Here is a 20,322-nt window from a genome sequence, read left to right on the forward strand (position 1 = left end):
TGATATCAAGTGCCGTGTCAGAAATGCAATACACATTATGTTAATATTCATTGATTCAGTTGTTTTCATCATCTGTAAAGTAAAACTGTTCAACAGTACAACAACTTCATGCCCTCAAATGGCTGACGGTAAGCCTGGAAAGGACGCCAGCTCCTTTAGAGCATCAGCCAGGAGTTCGCTCACCCCTGTTCAGATCTGGGCTGCAAAAAGAGGTGTTCAGCCAACACTGTGCCAGGGATTATCACATGGAGGAGGATGGATCATGTCCTGTTGCCTTGCAGATCATTGACAGCAGTAAGAAAACAGCAACCAGATTGAAACCAGAGTGTAATTTGGATTACATCTCAAATGTGTGTGTGTGCACAGACCCACATACTTGTTTGATGGCACAAATAAATACAGAGGCTCCACACCACATCCTGCCTCTGAAAACCATGGATCAGCTAATTGTTTTGGGCTCAAATGGGGATTAGTGCAAATGCCAATCTCTTGGAAAGAAGACTTGCTGTTGGCAAAGCAAGATAAATACCTGTCATCGGTGCAGATTTGCTTTATTCCTTCCCCATGGAAACAGCACTTTTTCCATCCTGTGCAAACAAATTTAGAAAGATGATCCCCGGGCTTTCCTCTTTGATGGGGATCAGCTCAGATGGGTTCTCCTGATGCTTTACTTACTCCGCCTGCATTGTGACCCTGGGTTGGAGAATTTGTATCCTGATTCCCTGGCTGTAGCTGCTGTGGAAAAGATGTGCAGGAAGTGTCCTCTCTTAGGGATGTACAAAAGTAGCTGGCTCACTGCTGAGCCAGAAAGCACTTATGAAGGATGTGGCAGCATTAAGTTAATTCAGGGTAACTTATTTCACGTGGTCAGTGTTGGATGGGACAACGCAAATGTAAACTGCCCTTTGCTCTATCTATGGAACATGGGAGAGCATTAGTCCTATGCATCTTCTCAGTACCTTGCCAAGCTCATGGAATCACAGAATCATTAAGGTTGGAAAAGACTCCTAAGATCATCTAGTTCAACCAACATATCACCACCATACCCACTAAACATGTCCCTGTGCCTCCTTACAGACCTGTTTCAGTCACTGCCCATTGCACAAAGAATCACAAGGAGTGGAGGATGCTGGCAACAGAAGCATCACTGCTTTAGCCATGATGACAATGACTCTGAGCCTCCTCAAGAAATGCTACTGCATAGAGCAGCAATCAATTCTTCAGTAGTCATCAACGTATTTTATAGAATCATGGAATTGCTTGAGTTGGAAGGGATCCTGAAATGTCAACACATGTAGTTACCAGGGGACTGTTTACTCTGGAAAGTAACTGTTGATGTTTATGTTCCTCCTTACAGACAGCTATGGATTTCCCAAAATTACAGTGTCTGGAAGCTATTGGCATCCTTTCTGGGCAACAGTTTGCATTCAGTAACTGGCACCCTTCCTGTGTGGAGAAGCCAAGAAGTAAACGATCACAAAAGCCAAACTGTTTATATCCTACCTTTGCACAAGGGGAGAAGGAAGCAGATTGCAGTGCTGCTGAAATACAGCAAGTCTGCCATACTGCCCGGCAGCACCTGTTTCCTATGTGAAGTTAACAGGAGGCTGCAGTTGGCAGAGCTGTCAGGCTGACAGCTCCAGGATATGCTGAATTCACTCTTTCTGAAAAGCCTTCAACAGTCTGGGCTAAAATGGGAGGGAAATAAATAGGCTTGATCTAGGGAAACAAATGGTGTGTTCTTGCAACCATCATTTACGATCCTGGTTCTCCCCTCACAAATAAATGTAGATCCTTGTAGTGTCAATAAAACCAGAGAATTAATCTTTCTGCATGCTCAGCATGTGAAGAAATATCACCAAATACATCAGGAAAATCCTCCTGTTTCCTTAATATGAGGTGGGAAAATTAGTATCATTAGTGGACGATGGCATCTGTGATGCTTTTGAGGTGTGAGTTGTAGGATTTTTTGAGTCGGAAGGAACCTTTAAAGGCCATCTGGCCCAACCCCCCAGCAATGAACAGGGACACCCACAGCTTTATCAGGTGCTCAGAGCCCCATCCCCTGACTTTGGGCGTCTCCAAGGATGGGGCACCCACCACATCTCTGGGCAGCCTGTGACAGCGTCAAACCATCTTTAACATAAAAAAAATCTTTTCCCTATATCCAGTCTAAATCTCCCTTTTTTATTTTGAATCCATTTTCCCTTGTCCTGTCACAACAGAACCTGCTGACAAGTCTGTCCCTTCCTTACAGCCCCTGTAAATGATGTAAGGCCACTCTCTGGTCTCCCTGGATCCTTGTCCAGGACAAAACAGCATTTCTGCACTACTCCTTATGAAATTGATCCAGAGTATTGTATTTTCAGTGTCTGAACTCCGGTCCTGGAGGAGCAGGGCACATTCCATCTACCAGTGTGGTCCCTGCTGGCCCGAGACCTTTCCCCACACTGGGCAGCATGCTGCCCATAATAAAGCATTGATTCATTAGTCCAAAGGTTCAGTCTTAAAATTAGCTTAAGAGGGAGAAGTTGGCAAAAAGATGGACTGCCAAAGTTAATTTAGCTTGTTATCAATTCAGTAGTCTTAAATAGGCAGTGGAAGTGCTTCATAAGTGTTCATTGTTCAGAGTTCAAGCTAATACCCTCTGCTAAATTGCATTTTGAAGTTTAATCACACTCTACTCTATGTTTCTTTTGGTAATTGGGATCTCTCCACAGCATAATATGAAGAACTCAAACTAATGGGCTCCTCTGATGAAAGCCTGAATTCTAGAAGTTTGCCTCAAAGCACAGCATTGAGAGGGTGCCTGAAACACCCTGGTCCTTTATCCCTAACAAAGCAGTGATGTTTTCATCATTAAGGAAGCCTCATTTTAATGCAGTCAACAGTGACAGATTAAAAGTCATTCTTTTAGATGCCACTATTTCCAATTCTGTTCTTCTGGACTGTCTTTAAGTGAAGAGATTTCAAGCCCCCCAGCCTCATACACACACACACACACACGCCCACTGTCTCCCCCGGCACAAAAACTGGCTGCTGTTCATTTTGTCCCAAATGCTAAATGTTAGCATTTTCTTTACCAAAGGCAGAAACAGCAAGAAATGCTCATTTCTGGGCAGAGTGTCGCTTCGGGGAGGGACAGGGATCCTGGGAAATGGCACCCAGTAGGCTGTGACTGACGCGTGGTCCCCAGTCTGGGCTCGTGGCCAAACGCATGTTGACAAGTCTGCTACGCCTGATATCAGCTTGCTCAATGCCAGGCTTTGCTTTTTTATTTTCCTCTTTCTTTCCTCCATCAGCTCCCCGTATTTCCTGGACCTCAGGCACACAAATGCATACCCTAAGCACTGTGCGTGCTGGCTGAGCTTCCTAAAACCTTTATGGGCACCGTGACTGCTATCTTCATGTCAGCAGAGATCTGACACCGAGCCTTGCTCTGCCCTGGCGGACTGAAGTGAAGTAGATACAAATGTCATCCTATGTATAAAAACAAAAACAGAGGTGCTTTAAATCTGTGATTTACAGCTTGTTGTTTGGTTGGTTTGTTTGTTTTCCTAATGGGTTTGCTGCTACTCTTCCTAAGGTGGTAAACGCAGAATTATTCTACTTATTTCATTGCTAAAAAGCCCTAAATTGAGTTTTCGAGGAATGCAAAGCAAAAGACTAAGTTTAAAAAATAAACAAACAGTCAAATGGTGCATCTAATAACAGTGGAAAAAACCCTGCTGTCTCACTTGATGATCAGAAAACACCATCCCAAATAAAGCTGAGAAGAAAACCCCTGCAAGATTTACTGTGTGCACACTCTCCTGCCAGTACAAACTGGGGAGTCATCAGCTCACGTCAAAGTATTTCATCCAGCAGCACTAAAAAGGAATCTGTCCCATGGATTGGAACTGAAAACAGCCTGCATATAAACACTGCTTGAAAGGGCAATACAGTTCCATACAATAAAGTATATTTCCCGCAATAAAAGGCTGGAATTAATGCACCCTGTCAAATAAATGCATGACTTCATCTTTGATTTGTAGATGTTACAATTACTAGGAGAGTAAAACACCGTCACAAACAGTTTTGTATCAAAATCTTTACACACTGGCATTTTTAGGGCAATTATCAATAATTTCAGCCACACTGATGTCAACCTGGAATAATTCAATTGACTGTTACAGAATCACACCTGTTTTGGGAACAGATCCACAATGGACAGAAATGGTACAGTTCAAAATCCACTGACTGCAAAAGAAACAGATGTTGGCCCAGATGTGCATGGTGAACTCTGTGTTACCTGAGATGTTTAATTCATTCCTCTACCTCACAAATGATGTATCACAGCTACAATAAACTTGCAAGCTCTGTGTAGGAATTATTGCTTGAAGTCCTTGACTCTGTGTTATGAGAAAGCTAAAACTTGATGATCCCAATGGCACCCACTGACCTTGAAATTATTAATCTCTTACTGGTAGAAACATGAAAAAAAAAAAGCCATCAGAAACTGCTTCATCTTGTCAAATGACATTGAATTAAGTCAGTAACACTGAAAAGAAGTAGGGGGAAAAGGGAGGAAAAGCTGAGGGTTCAGGGCAACATGAGAGCTGTACCACTGAATAGAGGCTGTTGTCACAGTCAGCTCTGTTAGTGGCACATATGGAGGCAGGTGTTTATATAAAGCCTGGCAAACTGATTTTACAGGGATATGACTTTGGAAAAGCCTAAACAAAAATGCAGAGGAGAGGAGAATTGCCAATCGAGGAAAAACATCAACATGACTGAGAAAGTAGGGAGTTTTGTGGGGCAATGAATATTCAGTGGGCAGTGTGCATCCCTTGGGTTCTCTGTGCAGATGCAGGCTCAGCCCTCTTGGAAATCCTAAGAAAGGGGCTGCTGTGCCATTGAAAGGTCCTGGGAGAAAGAGGCCCCTTACTGGAGAGTGTAGTGATAGAACAAGGGGTAATGGCTTGAAACTAAATGAAGATAGGTCTAAAATAAATATTAGGAACATATACTTAACTGGGAAGGTCGTGAGATGCTGGCACAGGAGAAGCTGTGGGTGTCCCATCACTGGACGTACTCGAGGACAGGTTGGATGAGGCCCAGGGTAACCTGGTCTGGTGGGAGTTGCCCCTGCCCATGTCAGGTGCTGTACCTGGATGGGCTTTAAGGTCCCTTCCAACCCAAACCACTCTTTGATTCTGTGATTCTAAAACTCTAAGAGCACACTGAGAAAGAGTAGGTGGGAAAACAAAACACTGAGAGGCAATGGAAAAGCATCTCCTGTCTGCAGTCGTACTCCCTGTCAAGTCCTGGAAAGGTGAGGCTAAGTAGACAATGCTGCCATTTAAGGATTTCCACACCCACAGAGAAGCCTCAGAAATGGGAAGGCACGGCATCTTTGCATACTCAGATGGTACAAACCAGCCACGGTGGGAGCTGGGATCTGGTTGCTGTGAACCACGGTGTGCATGCCTGGTGTCTAGGAATGGGTAAAAAGCTGCAATATGCTCCATCCTAGCAGCAGGCAGAGAGCACTTTCCATATGACCCAATTAGCCACTCCTTTGGAACAAATCAATAATGGCATTTTCTGGAGACAAGCAGGCAAGTGCTGCTGGCTCGGCACTGTGCTGCATGGGGAAGTACAGAGGTGTTATCCCTGTGGAAAGCAGTGCCCATGCCTAGCTTTATCACTGCAGAGGGGCCAAATGTGGCCAAGAGCCAGTAGTTACTGCAGCATCATAGATTTTCTTCTTTGTAGCATGCCATAGATAGATCAAGTCAGCAGTCTGATTAAGGCAACATATGCAGTAATTTTATTTAAGGGGAAAAAGCAGTAACAGTCGTACTGGGCTGACTCAAACAACAAAGAAAGTTTAGAGCAATTTTCTGGTGCTGTGTGAATAATATTTGCTGAATGGGGTAGGGTAACAGAAATAACACTGAGTTCAATGGTGAAAGTTCAGGACACTACTTTGGGAACTGACCTAAGGATGTCAGCCCCAAATCACTCATCTGGAACCTCTTTTTAGTCTGTCATGTGTTTTTGTTTTTGTTTTTGTTTTTTGAACCACAAATGGAAGTCTCTGTAATAAAGGTACAAATCTGGGCTATAGATGTGGGCACACTGCTGGTTAAGCAATAATAAAGCAGGAATTCTAAAGTCTTACATGTCTAATGTAAATCACATGCACGCCTCTGATGTCTGAAGCTTTTTAATGCAGTTAAACTGCAGATAAGTTCTGATAGGAACCCCTGTATCAGGCTGATCGTACACTGAGTTGTTCCATCACTTTACTGGATCCACAAATTACAGAATCATAGAACATCCTGTGTTGGAAGGGACCCATAAGGATCATTGACTGCAACTCCTGGCTTCATATATGTCCACCCAAAAATCAGACCACATGTCTGAGAAACAGATTTTTACTCCTTTTGGGGACTAAAAATTGACTTGCATATGAAAAGGTGATTTATAAGCAATTACAAGAAAGTCTATGGAAGCTTAAGAAAGCGATTTCCAAATTGCCCACTGACCACATCCCTCAGTGCCACATCTCCACTGTTCTGGAACACCTCCAGGGATGGTGACCCCACCATATCCCTGGACAGCCTGTGCCTTCAGTGCATTGTCATTCTTCCAGAGAAGTTTTCCCTAATGTCCAAGCTGAACCTCCTCCAGCACAACTTCAGGCTATTAACTCTCATCCTATTTAGCACAATGTGTCTCAAAGAAAGTAGAAAAATGGAAGACCATATTTATGTAACAGAAAGCAATCTGGACACCAGTAGTGTCCGTAGCATGAGTGGGACAAGGAGTGGGGCTGAATAAAGCACTAAAGAAAAGTTGTAGTGATTGGCATGAACACATGTGCCACATCAGGAAGACTAATAAAGCAAGTTCAAGCCCATCCTTCCTCAGTCTCACCCTCTTCTGCCAGCTTCTTGCACCTGTGCTGACTGCTATTGCTCATCTTTTCTTTCTGATCCTGTTGCTGTGTGTGGGCTGCAAGCATGTGTCTCCAGGCTCTGTGAGCAGGCTTACATCTCGCTTACATCTCAGCAATCAAAGGAGATTTAGAAGCTATCAGGTGGGCTTGCTCCTTCAGAGCCCTCTTGGTGACGGTGCCACACAAGTGCAGCCTTCTGGATGACGGCTGCTGCTGGTGTAAGCTTTGATAATAGAAGTGGCAGCTGAAATTTAAACTGAGACATTTCTAAGGGTTTCTCACCATCTGAAATTTTAAACTGCTGCGTGTAACACTGTAAGGCACATTTCTCATAGCCAGTATGGCTTACTTTAGAGCAGCTTTGTGACTTCCCCAGAGAGCCCAGCACTGGTACAGGAGCTGTAAGCTGAACTGATCATAGAAACATCGAATCACAGAATCTTAAAACGGCTGACATTGGAAGGGACCTTAAAAGATTGTTGAGCTCCAACCTCCCTGCTGTGGGCTGGTTGCCAACCAGTAGATCACACTGTCCAGGGCCCCATCCAATCTGGCCTTGTGCACCTCCAGGGATGGGGCAATCATTACCCAAAGATATCTCATTGGGATTTACAGTTTCATGGTTCCGTCTGAGACTAACCTCTCTATAGCTTCTTAGTCATGATGGATGAGTTTGGAGTGATGTGAGTGCACAATGACCAGAATACGGCCCAGAACCTTCAGTTGACAGAAGTATGAAGGGAATGTAAAGACTGTGTAGACTCACTTAGCCATGTGCTTGAGAAGCATGCAATGCATGTAACCTCCTCTTCATACATTACTTTTTGCCAGTTCTCCCATGCAATGACACCAAAACTGACACGCATTTGAAGGAAGGCAATATTACCAAAGGGCTGCCAAATTCCAGGTCAGCCCACAACTATGAAATAAAGCAGGGTACATTTTCTTCTCCTGAGCAATAAATATAAATGCACATTCTCTTTGTACATGCTAAAATATTTAAATATGTAAAAATATGGATTATAATTAGGGGAAAGTTAGAATAGATTTGAATGTTTAACATACCCTTAGTAGATCTTGTTTCAATTTTGCATGATGTCCTCTACACAAAAAGACACTTCACCATAATTGAACCCTTTCAGTGTAATCACATAATTTTTGCTTTTGTTCATGTTGTTCTTCCTTTGTGTCCTCTGCTGTGGTTATCAAGACCATCCTGGAGGCAGGAAGTAAGGGCCACTCCAGAGATGAGGCTCATGGGATAGACGATCCCAATAGACAGAGTCCTGAGTTGGAATTCTCCCACATGTACACATTTTCCCCTTTAGGAATTTGACAAAACAAGTTCTAGATATCTGAACGCACTTCATGTTGGAACCATTAAGGCCTGTGCTCAAAGGCTGTGAAAACCATTGACTGGGTCTATGCAGTGGGGAACAGCAACAACCTATAGCTTTTCCTTATCAAAGCCTGCAAAACACTAATGATAAAGCTATTCAATGTATTTCTCAGCTCCTCTCCTTCTAGTTCACTGATAACACATGCAGGAAATACATTACTTCCCTGCAATTCATGTATTTTGTGCCAATGTGATAACATTAACCTAATATTTATTGAAAATTTTGCAAGAAAGATGCAGTGTGGAAACTGAGCATTTTGGCTTGCTTCTTGTAATGAACTTCTCTTCCCATTTTGTTTCACCCCGAATCCTTGGTATTTATAATACATTAGATAATTTGAAGCTCAGTTTCTATTTGCAATGCTCCATTGCATTAAAATACTTTTCATTTATCAACTATTTCCCTCAAATCTCCAGTAGATCATACTAAAGCTGACATTTACTTGCTGTACAGAATAAAATGCATTTCCACTTGCCCAACCTGCTAACATACATTCCAGCACCTACATGAACACACTGTGCAGCTAAATAGAAATACACATTTCTCTGTTTTTAAAATACCATAAACTGTAAAATTCCCAACCCTTCATGCTTCAGTTTGCTTGCAACTGTGAACAGTGCTTTTTATCTTGAGGAAGGGGTAATACAGCACTAAAACATACACATGTACATATGCATGCACAAATGCACTTCCAGGCCTCTTGGGTACTCACGTACAAAGTTTTAACAAACTTTTACTCTGCATTTCTAAAACTGTGACCCTTTGTAATGTGTAATGAGTATGGCAGACAAGTGAGCATAAAAAAATGCCACCCCCGCCCTCCCACCATATTACGCGTGTTTATACTGTTTAGTATTGAATTGTCTCATACTAAAGCCATCTACTATATGCAAACTTCACTTTTCAAGTTACTCCACTTGTAAGTTTAACGTACATAAGGTTGGGAGTAGCAAACATCTTCAGAGAAAAAAAAACAGATATTATCTCCAGTCAGCCCTATGCCCAAAATGCTCATACATATTCCTGTTTTATGTTCAGCTAAATGACGAAAGCAATGGAGAGGACCTCCCTAGAGCTTTATCACTGAGCACACAATTGCCCCACAAAAAGCCCAAACGACATAGAAACGACGCCTCCAACACAGATCATTTCCAGAAATATATTCTTTAAAATGATATGAACTATTCTCTAAAAGTCTTTGCCAAAATTTCTCACCTCTTCTCTTGCAATCTAGGTGTCTTTTCAGACAATGGGGCACTTCTCTGACCCCTTGCCCTTCCAGCTCCCAACAGGCTGGTCGATACCTAAGACCAGCTAGTGAACAGCAGCACTGAAAACACTTCCACAAAGAAAATTAATGGTTAACAGCAAATCTGTGTCCATCTTCCAGGCACTGAGTCATCCCTTAGGGACTTTTTTTAGAACAGCCCTTCTCTAAGGACTCTTTTTCTTCAGATCTTGCTTTTACTCAACTAGGAGACTAAGGATCTCTCCTGACAACTCAATCCACTGGCATTAGAAGATGCTGGATCAAGGCTGAAGGGAATGGAAAACATTAACTAGACCTGGTACGTGTAGCCAAGAGCTGGAGTTGTTAAGAAAGGGAGATGGGGAGGATGCAAAGAAAACCACTCCCATAAAGATATTTCTCCGTCTTTCACCAACACTTCAGAGCACACAGACTTTTTCAGCCATCACTACCGAGTGCCCTTGGGAATAATACTGTCTGAAATGCCACAGCAAAGAATAGGCAAATAACTGTTTTTCCTGCCTAAATGCATACAGTTCCATATCTTCTCACTTTCTCTGTCACACTGTCACATCAGCATCTACCTAGCTTTATTTAAGGGAATTACCCACCCCTTGACTCCTGTTACACAAATATAACCAAGCCATTCCCCAGTAAAGCACACTGAGGAAATTCCTTGTCATAGACAACATAAGACTCATTCTGTACCATTCCCATGATTCAGCTGAAAGGAAAAAACAGGCTCCTGTTTGAGAAATGGTTTAATTGCTCTTGTTAGAAGAATTAACCTAGACAAGCACAAAGAACACAGACAAGGGAAATGTCTCTTGTTGGAGACCGAATTTTGCTCTTGGATATGCAGGTGTAACTTATTCTGAAGTTACTAACATATCAAAGGCAGGATAAGGCCATAACACATCTGCATTATGAGCCATGGAACCAGATCGAGGGTGGGAACTAAGGAAATTTTAGTAAGAGGTAGCTAAAAAAACACCATTCTAGTTGCCTACCTGCTCCATTTCTGTAAACGTGCTTTGCTCCTCATCTTCCTCCTCGATGTCAGACTCTCCCACAGCAATAGGAACACAAATTGATAGGTCAGGATTGGTCATAAAGTCATCGCTGTCTGTAATTCCCAGGTGTTTCTCCACATTTTTATTCATCCCATCCTCAGTGTGGTTCTCTTTGTGATTCTCCATGTCTTTGCCAAGCTCAGCAGTTGGGTGGCTGTTGACACAATTGTTAAGGGCACCTGTATTCTGGGCAGCAAGTTTCATCATTGCCTTCTTCTCAGCTGTTGTCTTGGGATGCCGAAGGACGTTGCAGCAAAAATCCCATGTTGTGTGTTTCACATACTGAAGACCCCTGTTGATCCGAGCAAAGGCAAGCTGCAGGTTGTTCATCTCTCCATCCTCATCTGGTGCCGAAAGGTTGTCAGCACTGAAAGAGCTGAGCAGCAAGGCAAGGAACAGGTTGAGCACCTGAAACAAAGTTAAAAGGAAATTGGTGACCCTGAAAGGTGGAGAGCAATTGTTTGGTCTTGGATGAGGGAGGGTTTGAGCCTTATCTGTGCCGCAGTAACATCACCAGTGTTTGTGGAATTACCTCTAATTACAGGTGATTTCAGTAGGAATAAAGCTCTGCAGACTTCTCCAAAAATATTAATTTCAGGTGGAGGAGTTGGGCACAGACAATTAAACACATTGATATTCCCTTTCCTTCTCCAGTATCCGAAAAGATAAAAAGGGTAAAGCTCAGAAACAGAATACAGGATGAAATTTTCACTGGAAGATATCTAATGTAAATATTCTCATAACTGGTGGTATCATGAATGTCCTTTCATTGCTAATATTACATGTTGGAGAAAATCACTAATAGCAACAATTACTGACATCTAGAGAAGTACTGCTTATGTGTACAAAAATTATAGGAAGAATGTTCTCAGGACTCTTTTGATTTTTACTCACTGTGAATATTATTATTTCTATACCATAGTGATATAATGGTACACATATGCATGGCACTTCACTCTAATAATATATTTGGAAAAATACTTTAAACATTTAACATATTTTCACAGATACTCTTGATATGAATACCCTCTTGGCTCTGAAGAAAACCTCTTGCAACTGTGAATTAACACCTAAGAGAACACACGGTTTCAAAACATTTGCCCTGCAGACAAAAAGAAGCCAACACACCCAGAATTAATGTGGCTAAAATTGAAAAAGGCTCGTTCTGCAAGCAGCTTTGGTCACGGAAATGCTGCTACTAAGAGATTTAGATTGGACATAAGGAAAAGGATTTTTACCATAAAGGTGGTGAGGCACTAGCACAGGTTGCCCACAGAAGTGGTGGATGAATTGTCCTTGGAAAACTTCCAAGGTCAGGGAATGGGGCTCTGAGCACCTGATCGAGCTGTGGGTGTCCCTGTTCATTGCAGAGGAGTTGGACCAGATGGGCCTTTAAGGGTCCCTTCCAACTCAAACAATTCTATGACTCTATAATAATAAATACCATCTGACAATATCCACACATGTATGGTAAATCGAACCAGAGAACACAAACTGGCTTCCTTTTGCTCCTGCAGCTTCATCGCTGCCTACCTCTGCTGGCAGTGAATTCCAAGATTAGATACAACTACATGTTTCAGGAACATATTTGATGATTTACAGTTCTTTTTACCTCCTAATTTTTTTTTTTTTATTTTTTTTCCTTCTTTTTCTCCTTAATAAATACATTTAAATCCAACAAATAAAACCAGTTTCCTCTTGAAGGCCACCCCCAGTAATACATCCTTCTGGCTGATTACCAGCTGTTGCACATGGATCATTATTCATGCCTATGGTCCAAGAGAGTGAAATACAGCTTCCGGACTACACGGGTGAGAAGCTCACAGTGAAGAGAGAGGTCTAGGATGATGGGATGATGCAGAGCTGACTCAAACCAATATCAGCTAAAATATAGTCACTCTAAATAACGGAGTACCAAACTGCCTGCTATCAACTCAGCTGCTGCCTGAACAAGGCTGATGGATGTCTGTAGCACTGCAAGGATGAATTCAGTGTTGCAGGCCTTATGCTGTTGTAGCAATAAAAGGGATATTTGTGAAGATATTCTTTCTGTGATCTCTTAATGCCACCAGAATTACTTGCAAGTCCCCTGACTTCTGACTATCTTATTATGTTTTAAATTGATAAAGGCTGCTAGCCTGCCATATGCAGTATAAGAAGTACTTCTATTTATCAGGGCTTTAACAAACAGCCACAAGCTTCTGCTGTCCCCTTCCAACCCTTTCTTTCAAATACTTGGAATACGTGAGCTGGAATTTCGCAGACGAGCCTGGTCTTAATCACTCCAGTGACACTTTATTTGAAGAGTCCTGTCAGGACTGTTTCATAACGTACTCATTGCAATCACTGTGATTATAAATGAAAGCAGTCAGCAGCGCTGCAGACACCCATGTCCATTACAAACTATAGAATAAAGTAATGCCTTTCTGAGTACAGCCCTGATCAAAAGTAAAGTGAGATTAAAGCTAATTGTTTCTTAGTTGGTCCATCACACTGGAGAGTTGCTGACAGCTTGCGTGGATCTCCTCTTACTCACTCACCTTGTCTAGTACAAATCAGGATTTCATCTCATATCCATTCAGATATACTGTAACCAATGCTCCCCAACAGGCCATTAAGAACCAGGGTACTGGCTACTGGCTATAATGCCAAGCAAAATGATTCCATCAACAAATGAGCTACTGGCACAATTGTCTCATCCATTTTCGAGGAAATCTGATAGAGTTATATGAGGTTCAGAGATAACCTGTTTGCTACAAATATCCTGGAAATGAGCCCTTGGGCAGAGGCAATATCCAGGTCACTAATGCAGACACTGCTTAAAACAGGCCACATGTGGTGTGCATCTTCTTCCCAGCAGCAACTTAGTGAGGTGTGAAGGAGTGGGAAAGCAGAAGACTGAGGAACACTCAACTAAAGTCTTATGGACAGCACAGTTTCAATTAAGTTACATTAATAAAGTTGTATGTTGATGTTTGAGGCCATTTAAGACATTCAGAACACACCTATAATTAGTATACTCCTAAAGCTGCATCTATCATCCAAGCAGGGCATGATGGGGTGTCACAGCAGACAGCAGGCTAATGATGCTCAAGGACACAAACTGCCTCCAGGCTCCAGCACCAAAGCTCAGTGGTCTAATGGGGCATCTCAGCCCCATTTCAATCAAGAAAGGTTCAAAGAAAAGTCAACAGAGCCTGACAAACAGAGGTGACCACATTAGGGGCTGCATATTGCCTATATGTAGGTAGCCATCTGGTGCCAACTGACCCTAGCATGCCCAAGTCATCCCAAGGTAACTTACACATGTGGTATCTCAGGCTGATGTTACATAATTTTAATGAGAGAACTGCATCTAGCTGGAGGTCAGGCTGGATATTCTACAGTATCCCCAGCAGTGCCACACAGAACTGGGTCAAGACCCATATCTCCACAGACTGTTATGGGAGCTGAGACCACTTTCTCAAACATAAAAACTCCGCACAAGTACCAAAACACTGAAATCTGAAACTGAATTTCATTCTATACTTAGTTCTACTGTGTGCAGAATAACTTTTATGAAATGCCTTGCTTTACTTTTCTGTGTTTATTTTGAATGTTCAACTGTAGTCATATTAGCCTACTCAGATCCACTTGCAGGTATATATAACAACAGTATGTTACCACCTATTTTATTTACCATGGATTATCAAGGCAGTGTCGTGTGCTTCCCAGAAATGCAGTTGACATTTTGCACAAAGAGCTATTTGCACTTCATGCTTTCAGCCAAAAATAAATCTCAAATCACTCCCCTCTTCCCTTTATGAGCAGGTAACCTCAGAGGTGTATTGTAGGGTGTTCAAACAGAGAAAACTGCTGCATAAGCACTTTATGTTTACTTATTCCCATTTTACCGTATGCGGCATTTTCTAGAAAAATACATGCTCAACCCATGACACATCATATTTTCTGTAAAAGGTTACTAATAATATCCAGTCCTCCTGGTTGCTAACGCAATGCTTTCAGTTTAAGTAAGAACAAACTAAAGACAAATCTAGTTTTCAAAAGCAATGGTAGATTTGCACATACATCAAGACCCCCTTAAAAAAGGATCTTCTTTCCAATGACATCAAAAATCCAGTCTCTGAAAGCTGGTCACTTTTTTGGCCACTTTGAGGTTAGGAATCAAATGACATACACTCAAAGAAGCCCCAAATCCTTTAGCATAACAACGTTAAGCATTTACCCTAATGGCAATAAATAGATCATGCTTTCATGGGCACTTTTAATGCCTTTCCAGTAGTAGCGGCTCTAGTTATGCCATTATAAGATGCAAAGGCTCAAATTCATCCAGCCTAAAACTGGGTACTTCCCCAAGAAGTACCTCTGGAGAAGTTTTCAGAGCATCACAGAATCATGAAGGTTGGAAAAGACTTCTAAAATCCCATTTCCACCATGCCCACTGACCACATCCCTCAGAGCCTCATCTCCATGGTTCTACAACACCTTCAGGGATGATGATTTCACCAACACAGCTTAATTTCAGGTGACACCTTCTGATCAATCCCCCTTTTAAAACATCTGTATGCAAAGTCTGATACCAGAGCAAAAGCGTGTGACCACGGCCTCATTTTTCTTCCTTTCTTGTATTTACCTTGACTTCACAAAAATGGAAGGCTGTAAATCTTTATGTATTTAACCTTCCATTTACCATTCAGTCAAACAGTGTGCAGCCCCTGCAATCCCCTGTGCTCCTGTGTATTGATTCAGCAATGTATTCACTGCCCTGCACTCTGACTGAGATCACTGAGACAGAGAGTATTTGGCATCTTGCTCAGTGCTGCACTGAATACAGGCTGAAATATCACTGTTAAGTCTGAGGCCACTTCACAGATTTAAAATCATTCTGTTTTTCATTAAACTAGGATCAAGAACAATGTTGCACCTGCACAAATCTAATGGTAGGGTTAAGCCATCTCTAAGGCAAGGCCTTCAGCTGATGGTCTTGTTTGATCGCAGGGGTCTGATAGGAGCTCACCTTCCTGGTTTCTCCTGTAATGAGATCTTTCTTGGCACACACTGCCAACAGAATCAGGCAGCTTCATTTTCAAACCTCATACTTTTTCCGTGCACGAGGCTTAACCAAACCTTTACACTGTGCAACAACTATGGCTACAAATATGAGATGTTCTCATCTGAACAGATCCCAGCAGGCTGAAGCCAGAGATGGGACCTTTGCAGTGGAAGAGATTCACAAACCAGAATAATCCGGGAACTACTTTCAATAGCAATTCTTAGAACCATTAAGGTTGGAAAAGACCACTAAGATATCTAGTCCAAATGTGAACCCCCTCACCACCATGCCCATCGTGTCTTCTTTGTAAGCCCACAGCACCCTCTAAAAACCCAGACATATTCAGACTGAAGATGTGTATTGCCTTCTGCAATTCAAGAGATGGAGGATAGGGAGAACAGCTGAGGGCAGCAATGAGAACCGACATCACCTGAGGGTGCTTCCACGTGAAAGAAAAAACAGATAAGCATTTTTTTTTTTCCTATCACAACAGGGTCCACAGCACAAACCACTCTGAAACAGTGAATTCTGTCATTTAAACAACAAAGCAAAAATAACAACAACAACACCATTTAAAACAAATCGTATCCCTGTGGCAGTATATTGTCACTGCTGTTGCTCAGCTGCATGGAAATGCCTGAGTAGAACAGCATGGTGAAGTATCCAATGGGATCCTTACTACTCATCTAGTACATCCTGCAAATACAACAGGACCTGTACACTTCAACCTACCCCAAACCACTTCTCCAACAGTGTCTGTTGGCACAAACGAGCAAGAAGAGCTCCATACATTTTGTGACCAATATGAAAAACTGATATCATTCCTTCCTGTTTGTTTCCTGGTGGCAGTGAACATCTGCATTGCTCTTTTGCCAGTACAGGTAGGGAAGATGCTGTTCTCCCTTTGGAGATCTTAGAAAGACTTGTAAAATATGTACCAATTACTTTATTTTGTTCACCATAGTAAAATCCAAGAAGATGCAAAAGAAGATTGCTCATAAAGGGCCTTTTTCTGCTTCGAGCCAGTATGAGATCTAAGTTTAACTCAGAGACCCACAGCGATGGGTCATCTAGTCCACCTCTATGCTGCTGGAGGATTATTTATTTCCTTGGAAGTACATTTTCCAATCTGCTGTACTTTTTCATCCTAGGGCAAAGTTTATCAAAGAGAGAATTCATCTGCAAAAAGCAATTTACATGATCAGTTATTTTCTATATTCCACTTTCTGTTATTTCAGCTCTGTGTGCTGGATAAGAAGCTTATATCCTCCCAGACCAGTTTCTCTTTATCCTGTATTCAATTCATAATCCTTGGCCTGTGATACCTTAGTTCTTTGTTGTCAAAATGATTGGGATACCACACTGGAAATAAGAAGAAACTTTTTCACTCAGAGAGTGGTCAGGCACTAGAATAGCCTGCCCAGAGAGGTGGTGGAGTCACCATCCCTGGCAGTGTTCAAGAAGCGTCTGGATAGGGAGCTAGGAGATATGGTTTAGTGGTTTTCTGTAGGTATGGTAAAGGGAGGACAGTTGGACTACATGATCTTGTAGGTCCTTTCCAACCTTGTGATTCTATGATTCTATAAGTATGGCACAAGGCCCTTCTGGCTGGGGGCAGGCAGCAGACAACACTATTGGAGAAGAACGTATCTCCTTTTTGTTTCTTGCCCAAGATCAGCCAGGTAAATACATGGAAATGACGATATGGATTTCACAGAATCAAAAATCATAGGATCATTTGAGTTGGAAGGGACCCTTAAATGTCATTTAGGATCATCTGGTCCAATTACCCAGCAGTGAGTAGGAACACTTACAGCTGGTAGTCACACATGCCTGTCAAAGGCAAGCTGCTTCCAGTCCATACAATTAAACAAGCCCGTGCTCATTGTGTCTCACTGTAAAGCTATCTGCACAGGTGAGATGAAACAAAGGGGCAGAAGTGCCTTTGCTCCCCACTGACTATGAAGAACATGAAGGATGGCCAATGTGTGTATCTACCTGCATGGTAGACTCTACAAATTGGGTGAGATGAATGGTTTCCCCCAGCTCATCACCATTTTGGTGGTATTTACTATGAGGCTAATAAAAGTTTTGCTGACTATCTTCCATTTGAGGTACTGACATTATACTTCCCTGCAATGCCAGTGGCCTCTTTTATGCCTGATTGCCTTTAAGTGGTAGGATGCAGAGTAGCAATGCTGGATGGCAGCTGTGCTCACCCATGTTCAGTGGTGTTTGCATGGGTGGAGAGAACGGCCACCCTATTCCTCTTAAGGCTAGAAGGAGTATGTATAATTAATTGGTCAGATTCCTCAGTGCTGTTCTCAACACTTTACATAGGAATAAATCTGCTTGAGTAATGGAAGGGTAGATTATGCCCATTAATTACACTCCACAGCACCTTTGTGTCACATAAGAGTTTTTTGAGGTCATTTTAAACTGCCATTAATCCCTCCTTGTTTTCAGTGTAGGTATAAAGCTGGGTAGACACAAGAGTATGTCAGACTTGACACAGGTACAGCAACAGGCAAAGGCCACCACATAAAAAACTGTTCTAACTGCCATCCAGACCTGGTGACCCTCAAGATAGAAATGCTTCTCAGAGTAGAATTCTGAGCAGGGAGAAATGACTTCCTACATTGCCATATTCTGAGGATTTGATCTGTGGCCAAGATGTTAAAGGCTCAATGTACCCCCAAAGCCTTAAGGAAGTCAGAGAAAGTTCAATGACTACACGTCACGAGACTACAGCTACTTTTGAGCTAAGGGGAAATGTTTTCAAGCTTAAGGGGTAGATATAGGTTAGATATAAAGGAAAAAGTCTTCTACAGTGAGGGTGGTGAGGCACTGGAACAGTTTACCCAGAGATGTATTGATAACCTGCCCCTGGAGATTTTCAAGGCAAGGATGGATCAGGCCCTGGGCAGCTTGATTTAGCTGGGCATATTCCTGTTCATTGCAAGAGAGTCAGACTATATGAACTTCAAAGGTCCCTTCCAACTCCAAGGATTCTATGATTCTGTGATTTTAAGTACAAAGAGAAATGTTCTGCATTGGAAGAATGAAGTTAAACAAAAAGGTAATTCCTATTCAAACACAGCAGAATACATCTGGGGAAAGGTAAGTCATGGAGAACCAGAAGGAGAAAAGGGAGGGCAGAGAGGTGCTGATGTGCATTCTTGTTGTCCTGAAACATGCCCCATTTGCTGTGCTATTACCTTCTCCTGCCTGCCAGCAGTGGCTTTGGTCCTCAGCCCATCTCCTGCATTTCTCAGTTCTTGTTAAAGCCCCAGGGAACAAGACATCCTTGATCTTTTGCAAGGAAGGAAAGGCAATGCACATTGTTTCCTCCCAAAGAGGATCTCTACAGGATAAAACTATCTCTGAGCTGTGCTTTGCAGAGAAGTATTATAAAAAACAAAACAAAACAAAAACACCCAAAAAACATAAATAAAGCACTTTGTGGAGGACTGACTGCCCGCACTCTTCAAATCAAGTCTCTGTTCCACCACACGATCAAAGCAAACTGTTCTTTCCAGACACAATGACCTCATCCTCAACAAGCTTCTTCTTGTGTCAGGAAATACAAAAACATATTTTGCTGATGTGGAAATTTGAAAGTGATTTTATTTATTAATTGCATTCTGCGCGCCTGGCTGAAATCTCAGCCACTGAGGCCACTCAAAAGCTTTTTTTTAATGCAAGATGGACATAAAACTGGAAAGCAATGAGAAAGACAACAGTGTGAGTTGACCGTAAGAGCACTTTTAAGAGTTTATGCTCACTGCCAGTCTGCTGAAGAGAGGAATGAGAACTAGGCAGACAGCCTGCTTAGGGAGCTAAAAATTGCTTCTGCTGTAGTAAATAAAAGTCAAGACCTGATCTGCAGTCCTGAGGGAAGCAGCCACCTCCTGGCCCCGTCTGCCTGGGGCAGGATTGCTTTGTGCTGCTGCCCACCAAGGCTGCCCCACGAGTGCCTCTGCACAGCTGGGACAGCAGGAAAGGAATGTGCTAACCAAGAGAAAGAAGACCTGGCCAGTTTATAGATACAGCCACCTACCTGGTTCTCAAACACAGAGAACATCAGCAGGTGTTTAGTTGTTACTGAAGCTCCCAGAAATGGGATGGCATCACAGCTGAATGTGGGATAAGAGGTTACAGGAGAGGAGAAGGGACCTGGATATCCACCTGGAACAAACAGCCCTATGAAGGAGTTTGTAGCACAAGGATGACTTTAGCTCTTCAGCAGCTGCTACAAGTGATAGTGCCTCCATTCCTAAAGACAAATATAAGGGTGTTTTTCCATCTCCACAAAAATTCAGAATGGAAAATATCAATATTTTTGCAGTATATTTCAGTCAGAGCCCTAAAATCAATTAGCACGTACTCATTTCCTGAGAAGACAGGATGAGGATCCACCTGCCTTGCAAGTACTAACTGGAGAAACATACACTGTGCATGAAAAAGATCAAGTCCAGTCCCTTTTAAATATCATACACTTCCTAAGAAGAGTAACTCTGTCATGACAACCTGATTTTTTCCCATATCACTTCTAACAAGCTATTTCTAGAGGCAGCTGTTAGAATGAACCGCTCACTGGT

General features: G+C 42.4%; 1 protein-coding gene across 19 annotated transcripts in view; it reads right to left on the bottom strand.

Moving 5' to 3' along the window:
* The window catches only part of LOC107308775 (sodium channel protein type 5 subunit alpha-like), a 196,032-nt gene that overhangs the window by 54,628 nt on the left and 121,082 nt on the right, over window positions 1-20,322 (bottom strand). For all 19 annotated transcript variants that reach the window (XM_085539041.1, XM_085539042.1, XM_085539040.1 and 16 more), the window contains one exon: window positions 10,606-11,076. In XM_085539041.1, the coding sequence (XP_085395167.1) occupies window positions 10,606-11,076 (471 nt within the window). The remainder of the gene's footprint in view (window positions 1-10,605; window positions 11,077-20,322) is intronic.

Source organism: Coturnix japonica, chromosome 2 (genome assembly GCF_054131305.1).
Source record: "Coturnix japonica strain WE chromosome 2, WE-NBRP24, whole genome shotgun sequence".
NCBI classification, from domain to species: Eukaryota; Metazoa; Chordata; class Aves; order Galliformes; family Phasianidae; genus Coturnix; species Coturnix japonica.